The sequence below is a fragment of the Lactuca serriola genome, chromosome 1, assembly GCF_051521515.1.
Source record: "Lactuca serriola cultivar US96UC23 chromosome 1, Lser_US96UC23_V15, whole genome shotgun sequence".
Classification (NCBI taxonomy): Eukaryota; Viridiplantae; Streptophyta; class Magnoliopsida; order Asterales; family Asteraceae; genus Lactuca; species Lactuca serriola.
Window position 1 is genome coordinate 116,439,383 of NC_136408.1, and position 9,306 is coordinate 116,448,688.

Here is a 9,306-nt window from a genome sequence, read left to right on the forward strand (position 1 = left end):
GAGTTCCCCAAATCTTGTCAATCTACACTAAAAACCCTCAAGTTCACTAAAAGTCAACTTTGTCAAAAAGTCAACGGTAAGAGTAGCAGTCAAAGTCAGCCCCAACCGACCTCCATGTCGCGGCCACCAATAGGCCACTCCGTGGAAGCTACATGAAAAAAACCGTACGTGAAGGCTGACCATCGCCATGTTGTGGTGGACAACCCGCCACGTCGTGGTGGCCAACCCGTCATGTCATGGAAACAACTTTGAACAACTTAATACAATAAGCTCTTAATCCTTCAAGCTATGCACTCATACTTTCTAGATGGATTTGTTACACCTAAAACATTATAAAATCATTTCTTTATAGACATGCATTTCCAATGCATGTGTTGAGCTCTAGCTAGGTCAAACTGGTGAAAACAAAGTTAAGACCTCATGTATGAAATTCATAACTCAATAACTCTCCTGATCTAGGACAAGAGACCATAAAGGAACCTAAATGACCCATAAAGTTGCCTCCTTTATGAAATCCATACAATCAAACCACCTCAAACATGGAGGAAAGTGGATATATAAAATCCTAGATCTAACATGCTTGAACACAAAAGGTAGAAGTTGAGGACTTACAAGAGGCTAGACAACATATAATTATGAGGAAGAGATTTGCTTGCTGGAACAATGCACCAAAGACACCTTCTTCTTCTTCTTCAAAGGGCCAAAATCACCACAAAAGCTCACAAGATCAAAAATGGAGGCTATGGTTTTCTCTAGGTTGAAAGGAAGGTGATGGAGGCTAAAGGTGTGCAAACCCTAGCCATCATATACCTTAAATAAGACACAAAACCCGAAAAATTAGGGTTTGGCATACTGGCGGTTGGCATGTCATGGTGCGCACAGATGTTGCGTGATTCCTTTAGTCATGGCCATGCCGTGGTGCTTCCTTCACCACGTCGTGGCCACCGTAAAAAATCCACATTTAATTCATTAATTTTCCATGAACTATTTACATGGAATAGGTGTTACAGCTAACCAGACTTTGGTATGTTTTAGGTTTGATAAATAAGTTGAAACTAATATGTTTAGGGTTTTATAAATTATGTTTGGATTCTGAAATTTTTTGAGACTGATATTTTAGTTTAATAATTTTAAATTGATATTATTTAGATATAACCAAATCTATAAGTTGGTGATGTGTTATGATCAACGGTTTTAATTATGTCATCGAACAGATAATGTATGTATACAAATAGAAACACTATCAACATGTATCTTCATCTAGAATTTCGCTCCCATATATAAAAGTGAATTTTTTATTCTCTAACCAAAAATAATATTAAAAGAAGAATTATAAAACGGGTGTGAGGTTTGCAAGTTAAATGCCCAATTTCCAAATGTAAAAATAGAAAATACAAGATGAGAGATATAACTTAGTATGATCGAATACGTTCTAGATTCATGGAAGTCTACTACATATGGTATGCATATGGTGAATAGAAGTCTACTACATATGGTATGCATATGGTGAATCATATGATTCATGCTGTATTCAATACATTGGTGAATGTTCAAATTCCGTATCATCTCAACTTGTTGGTCATTGTTCAAACTTCATAAATTATAATCTTACTAATCGGTAATTAGGCGTACAAAAAATAGAATCATCATTAGGCATTGGACTAATAATGATCTCTATTTGTCGCTCGGATAAAGAATCCCCTAATTTTATTCGAAATACATTGGAGTAATCTTTTACAACTTATGTATCTTCCACAACCCATTTTTCGGATTTTGGTTGCATTACATATGTAGCTCCCAATTTAACTTCTTTACTCGTACTTCCTCATACTTTATCTCTAGGCGCCACGATTTATAACATCATTCTCCCACATGACTAATTGGGATTTATATAGCGATTCAGTTTTAGCTATCTTTTCATCCCAAATTATTAATTAACTCAAGACTCAAGACTCTCGTGGTTTACCCCCTTATAGGTGCAAAGAGCACCTCTTAAGCTTTTAAAACCACATATGTCTTTAAAAAAAGTTAAATATGTCTCATATGTCTTTAAACACTTCTCATATTTCCCTAAAATTTAGACACCTCATGTGTTTCTCTCATACTTAGACACCTTTGTGTATTGGATTATCACTCTATATGATTGTACACTCACATGTAATAAATACAAACCAAGTATTACTCGATTACAATAAATATAACTCAGCATAATAATCGCTATTAAATTTAACTCTTTGGCGATGATTGGCTTCAAAATGATAAGGAAATGGTCCCATTGATTTCTAACTGCCACCTTGTTATCGTTCGTTATAATATTGCTTCCGGACATGAACTCTAGGACACTACACTTTTTTTTTTTTGGACACTACACTTGTTTCATGGTTTTAAAAGAGTGGTCAACACATATATTAATTAATCAATTGCAACATGTATTTAAATAATATATATGTACAGATATATTTTTTCCCCGGTAGTTAGAGATCTCATCTGGTAATTAATCACAGTCAACGTCCACCCCTATTATATACTACTCCATTGGGCAAACGATATCGTCTCTGGCACTCACACTGTATCTGGTCGTCATTTTCTCTGCCCATTCAGCAGATTGCCGAGGCATTCTACGTTCTGATTATCAGTTTACTATCCCTGCAGCTCGGACAGGTTTTTTTCTGAAGAAGAGTTGTTAGGTTCATTCTTAAAAGGTAGATGTTCTTTTGATAAAAAAAGTTCTTCAAGATATTTGTAGATTTACTGGGTTTTTGTATTTCCTTTTGTTTCACCACCTGGTCTACCATATGTTCTTATATGTGATGGATATTAATGTATGTGGAATATTTCAAAAAGTTATGTTTCATCTTTGCAAAATCTTATTTGATTTTGTCTAGTATTTTTTTTTTTTTAGTTTTTTTTAAAAGCATCCAAGGATATTCGAATTTGGTCAACACCATTTGGGGTTTAGTGATCACACTAGGCTGACTTGATTTCGTATGGCTTTTTTGTTTGACGATCGAGCTTCATGATGTGAAAAAAGTATTTCTTTACTGAACCTTGGTTTGTTATTCAAGAGACACATCAATTACCTTTTGAACCTTGTTGCTTGACACATGGGATTTGATGTACGTTGATCAACTGGTTTATATATATTACGTTCAAAATTCTTACACACAGATGTTTTTTGCACCACTCATCGAACACTGTTTTTCTGTCTTGTTTATGTTTTAGTTATTTGATTTTGTGTTATTTGGTTGATTTATTTGATATAGTTTCTTAATGTTCAATATCGGCATATAGACAATCCGATGATTAGTAATGCAACTTAATAACAATCGTTCATGAATTATCTGCAAGGTTCTGTTAATTTTCAACAAATGGCTCATCAAAACCAGCATTCGCCAACTTTTAGGCAACGATTTCGTCAGGCTACATTAGAAGAAAGATTTACTGGGAGGTTTTGCACTGATGTTGTTTGGGCTAGTTCTTCTGCTGCTGTGTCCAAAACTATTGCTGACATAGCTGAGCGTCGTTTCACAGAAAAGGAACTTGAGAGGATGAAGTTTCCACCAAATCCAGATGAGATTGTAAAGAGCAAGAGCATGAAAGAACGTTTATCTGGTAGAATTAAGAATTTGAGAGTAAATACAGTTAATGTCATCCACTATGTCCCCACTCCGGTACAAAATCATATCTTCCTCTTGCTTAATATTGTATAGTTGGTTATTTGGATGTGTTTGCTAGATATATGTAGTGTCATTTACTTACCCTTCAAAAAGAGAGCTTATGGAAACATAAGAGATGGTGTCTGAACAATGTGAGGCACTACTATCACCAGACGCTCAAGGCTTATCGGATGTTTTAAGTCAGGGAGGTGTAACACCTGCTATGTAAGATACATGTGCAATGTAAACATGTGGAGTGCTTGATTTACTTTTCAAAAGAACCCTTATGGAGAGAGCTAGGGTAGACTCCAATATATATAGAGAAACATACGATAAGCAGGCGCAGATGCAGGAATACATAGTAGGTGTTGCCGAGGTTTAAATAGGTGTTACCAGTGTAGGAAAAATAGGTTAAAAAAATCACAATATTTTCCACTGCGAACAGACTGGGTACCTATACAAAACCGCCACTGATGATAAGACTGTATTGTATCGTACCGATGTGGGACACTAACCATGTTTCCGTAGTAATTAGTTCATTATATCTTTTTTCTATGTTTTCGTTTCTAATATACGCCAATAACATTGTATATACTATTTAGGATTTTATTTTTTTATATAAACTTATTTTTAGGTGGACATAATTCTTTCGTGTTTGCATCTGGTCTAAGATAAGTCAGGACCGACGGGTCCTAGTTCTGACCGGTCCTGGTCCTGACTGTATCTCACCGATGTGGGACATTAACAATGTGTCCATGTTAATTAATTTGTTATACCTTCTTTTGTAGGCCCTTAACTTTGCATTCAAAGACTACTTTAGGAGGTTGTTCAACTTTAAGAAAGACCGTGATGGTTACTTGAAGTGGTCCGCTGGTAACTTTGTCTCTGGAAGTGCGGCTGGTGCTTCCTCCCTGCTGTTATTGTACTCTTTTGATCATGCATCGAGTCGTTTAGCAAATGATGAGGCTAAGAAGGTGGGAGAGAGGCAATTCAGTCGCTTAACAGATGTATACAGAAAAACTCTTGCATCAGATGGTTTTGCTGGTCTATATCGTGGATTCAAGATTTCATGTGTCAGTGTCATTGTCTACCGTGGTCTGTATTTTGGGATGTATGACTCTTTGAAGCCGGTTGTTCTAACAGGATCATGGCGGGTGGGTTAGAATTTTGCATCGATTAATTAATGTGTTGGTATCAGTAATCAACCAGATGTTTATATGATGATGATGATGATGATGATGATCATGATCATGATGTGTGTTTCCAGGATAGCTTCTATGCAACATGTGCACTTGCATTAGTCACTACGAGTGGTGCTAGTCTTGCATCATACCCCATTGACACAGTCCGCAGAAGAATGATGATGACATCGGGTGAAGTTGTCAAGTACGAGAGCTCTCTTGATGCGTTTAATCAAATCTTGAAGAATGAGGGTGTCAAATCGTTGTTCAAGAGTTTTAGTACAACCATTCTACCTGTGGTGACTGCTACTAGTGTCCTAGTTGTTTACGATAGACTTCAGAAACCATTCCTCGATGCTTTAAGTATGTAATAAGAAGGTTTTTAGTCTTGGCTTGTGCAAAGGATTATAAGTTTAATGTGTTTTGTTGAACTTTGCAGGAATGAAGAGATTGAGAGATGAAAGCGAACACGTGGCTGTTTAGAATTTGAAGAAATGGAGCTAGGGATGTCAACGGGGGCAAACGGGACGGGGATTGCATCCCCCGCCCCCACCCCCGAAATTTTCCTGTTCCCCCGCCCCCGCCCCCGAAATCTCTAGCCTCCCCATCCCCGCCCCCGCCCCTGTTTCCCCGCCCCCGTTTAGGTTGCCTTTTTTTGGGCCAACAAAGGTGATGTTTAGGCTAAAAGAAGTTTATTTTTTGAGCTAAAAGAAACCATTTTGGATAAAAATAGTTATTTATAGCATAAGTTTATATATTTAACATAAAAATATTATAACATCTTAAAAACGTTATACTATAAACTTAAAAACATTATATTTAATTGAATTTTAGAAGTTCAAAATCATTGTTGTTATTTATTATATTTTTATAATTAATATATATTAATATAAATAATATATTAACGGGGTCCCCATTGGGGGTTCGGGACGGGACTACCTACCCCCGCTCCCGCCCCCGAAACTAAAACGGGGGTTAACATTGCCCCCGCCCCCGCCTCCGTCCCTAATTTTTTAAACAAATATTCCCCATTCGGGATCGGGGCCCCACGGGTTCGGGGTCCCACGGTACTTTTTGACATCCCTAAATGGAGCATGTGCGGCTGACAGAGGTAGTTGAAAAGACCATTAACTAGGTTCTTGGACTCTAACGCTGAAAATGATTGAGATCTATGTTTGTTAGTTCTGTTGTTAAAACTTAATTAATTAAATTTTTTTGACAAAGTAGGATTAATTTGTAGATCATGTTATAAATAAAGTTGATTCAACATTTGTTGTTTCATATCTTGGCTATAAAAGTGATTAGATCTTTTGAAGGTCTAACTTTTCCGCAGCTTGTTAATTTGGAGAAAAATTTTGAACTCAGAATTATATCCCTTCCAACCCTCACAAATGACAAATCTTAAGCACATGGAAATCTCATCCCATATAATTTAGTATAAAAATTAATGCATAGGGAGCAAGTTGAGAAAAGAGAAAAAGAAAGAGGAGAGTTGCGATGGATTTCCGGAAAACACATGGAAATCTCTCCCCCATAATCTCTTTTAAACCCTCCATTATAGTATATAACACTACCGGGAAAACAAAGGAATATGACAGAATATTAGAGACGGAAACAATCCGTCGGAAAAGCGATGGATTTCCGACGGACGAATTATTAGGATATTAGCGACGTTGTTGCGACAGAATGAAAATGGTCGGTAATCTGTTACAACATATAGACGGTTTACCGACGGAAATCAACAAAATTCGAAATTCCGTCGGAAATCCGTTAGTCAAATTCGATTTTCTTTCTTTTTTTTTTATTTTTTTAAATAGTTGGGGCAATTTCATAAATATGCTATCTAAGCTGAAAGAAAAAACAAAAGAACACTTGTGCCCTAGTCTCACTTTCCCTCTTCTCTTTCTAGTCTACAGGTCTGCGATTTCTAGCTCCTCCCAGCATCTCCAATGCACAACCAAACGGCGATGGCCTCTACCAATGACGTCACCTCCGCCAAGGACATCACCTCCGCCATCGCCACCGGCAACAAAGCCCTCCAGCTCCTCCAAAGTCGTCGACACAACATACTTCTCCCTCCCACTACCTGTCCAACCTGCAACCCACCAACGACAACCAACATCGCCTCACTCTCTTGTCGTCTCCACCATCATCGAAGTTGTTGTTGTAGATTTCAGATTTCAGATTGAGTAATGCGTTTATGCCGCATAGAATTCATTTATCGTTCTGTCGTAGAGCCCTACGAGGGTTGGTTCTTGTTCCCTTAGGAAGGTTGTGGTATGCTAAGGGTTGTGGCCAAGTTGCTCAAGTTGTCTGGCGTGTCAGGAATGGTAAGGAGTGATTTCGAGGACGAAATCTAATTTAAGTGGGGAAGAGTTGTAACATACTGCTTATTATAAATAAATGGATAAAATTAATAACGAATAGTAGCCCTAAATCCGTAATAAGTTACCAGTGTTAGTCATAAGGAGCTAAATGACATAATTTCTGGAAATTTGGGATCTTTATTGTAATATTTGGACTTGAATTGTAATAAATTGTGGGAAGCAAGGGCTAAAGAGTAAAATTGGGATTTAGATAGTAATGATTAGCGAAGGAAGGTCTGAACATGTCATAATTGAGATTTTAGGGGTTAAAAGGGTAATTTCCGGATCGGCTTTGCAAAGAATTTCAAAAGCTAAGGGCTGATTGGTAAATTATGGTACTAAAGTTGAAAAGAATTCACATGGAGGGGCTAAAGGTGTCAATATAGCCAAATGTTTGAGATGGGATGGACGCATATAACCCGTAATCCTATGCGTCCCATAACCCAAACCGTAATAGTTGAAACAACCGCCACCCTCCTTAAGCCTCCACTCCTTCCAGCAGCTAATTCCCTGTCGTCGCTGGAAAACCACCACATAGCCGCCGCGCCAATCCCGCTGAAGACGAACCCGCCATCAAACAAGCCCCCGCTCTATTGCTGCCGCTACTGGCCTTGTTCCAGAGAGATCAAGGGCGACTCGAGAATAGTTTGGAAATCGGAGAACATGGCCGCTTCTTTAACTGACATCCGTCGCCGCCTATGCGACCGTCAACGACATCGATTCCTTCGGCTGCTACTCGGTTCACTGCTCTGGCTGTCTCACTGTCGTCTTAAGCGCCACTGTTGTCCGCCATTCCGTGCCGCTGTCATTGTCGTGTACCACTAGGTGGGTGGTTTCGTTCAGATTGCGAGCAAAGGCGTGTGGGTGTGTGATTCTCCTACTAATGCGCATGTTGTGTGTATTTTGCTTGGCCGAAAAACATCAAGAGAAGCCACCACCACCACCGTGAGGTGGTGGCTAGCACCTCCAACCACCGCCTGCCGCCACAAGGGTGGCTGAGTGTGTGTGTGTATGTTATATTGTGTGTGTGTTTATTTTGGAATATTATGTTGTACAATCATAGTTTTGGCCGGAATAAGCAAGGAAATCGCCACCACCAGCCGCCACCTTGGGTGGATGTGTGCATTTGTGTGTGTGATTGTTATTTGGGATGCTTGAACATATTTTAGTCAAAAATCATAACCACCACCGCGAGCTGGTGGCTGCTGCCATGAGCCGCCGTTGACCACCACTACCTGAGGTGGTAGTAGGTGGTGCCCGACTTAATTAACATTAATAAACCTAAAAAAACATAACCAATGGACTAATTGGCATGCGATTGGGTTGGAAACCCTAATTAGGGTTTAGAAAACCCTATTTTTGGATATGTTAATTTGGAATTGTCGGGACCCACATGTTTCGACCATTGGATTGGAATTTTGGATTAATCCCGACCACATTGCATGGTTGACCTAGTAGAGTGATAGACTTAATGGATTAAGTCCTTAATGGGTTAAGCGAGAACATTTATCCCTAATCGTCATTTTATGTGAAAAACCCTAATTAGGTTTGGGTTCCTGTTGGGCCATTTCTTGGACTAAGATGTTGTGGGCCAAGTGGGGAACTAGTTTATGGACTAAGGAAATTATTGGGCTTTAGGGTAAGGCCCATTGGAAAAACTTGGGCCCAATTTGGAAAATTGGGCCACAAATGGGCCATAATTGGGTCTTGATGATTATGAGATATTGGACCATTGGAGTGCCAAGTGTTTGGACTAGAATAAATGGTTGGGCCTTAGGGAAGGCCATGTAGAGGTTTGGGCCCAATTTAAAAAATTGGGCCATGTGTTGGGCTTTGATTAATTGTTTGACTTTTGGGACTTGGAGTATAAGTTTGGGCCTAGGGCCTGAATCAAGCTAGGTTGGGGGTAAAGTAGTCTTTTTACCCCAAGCATGGACTTATGGTTATGTATTGGAACCCAATTATTAATTGAGTGTTGTTTTGATGTTCACAGTTTGGGAATCTGTCAACCATCAGCTAGAGTTTTATCTGTGGGACTTCAACAGTGTGAGGTGAGTATTCCTCACTGTACTAACAAGTTCGAAGGAACCAATGTTGGCCCTT

General features: G+C 38.9%; 1 protein-coding gene across 2 annotated transcripts; it reads left to right on the forward strand.

Moving 5' to 3' along the window:
* The first annotated feature begins 2,492 nt into the window (after nucleotides 1–2,492).
* On the forward strand, nucleotides 2,493–7,310 carry LOC145070596 (ADP/ATP translocase 1, mitochondrial-like). 2 transcript variants are annotated; one of them, XM_079017552.1, is made up of 8 exons: nucleotides 2,493–2,702; nucleotides 3,349–3,448; nucleotides 3,532–3,671; nucleotides 4,445–4,810; nucleotides 4,924–5,200; nucleotides 5,277–5,329; nucleotides 5,923–5,948; nucleotides 6,747–7,310. In XM_079017552.1, exons 3-6 carry the CDS (start codon nucleotides 3,549–3,551, stop codon nucleotides 5,318–5,320), a joined length of 810 nt encoding a protein of 269 aa, XP_078873678.1. In that variant the 5' UTR covers nucleotides 2,493–2,702; nucleotides 3,349–3,448; nucleotides 3,532–3,548; the 3' UTR covers nucleotides 5,321–5,329; nucleotides 5,923–5,948; nucleotides 6,747–7,310. The 2 variants fall into 2 exon arrangements, with proteins under 2 accessions (XP_078873678.1, XP_078873669.1); XM_079017543.1 differs by having other exon boundaries at nucleotides 3,349–3,671; nucleotides 6,747–7,308.
* The last annotated feature ends 1,996 nt before the right edge of the window (nucleotides 7,311–9,306 follow it).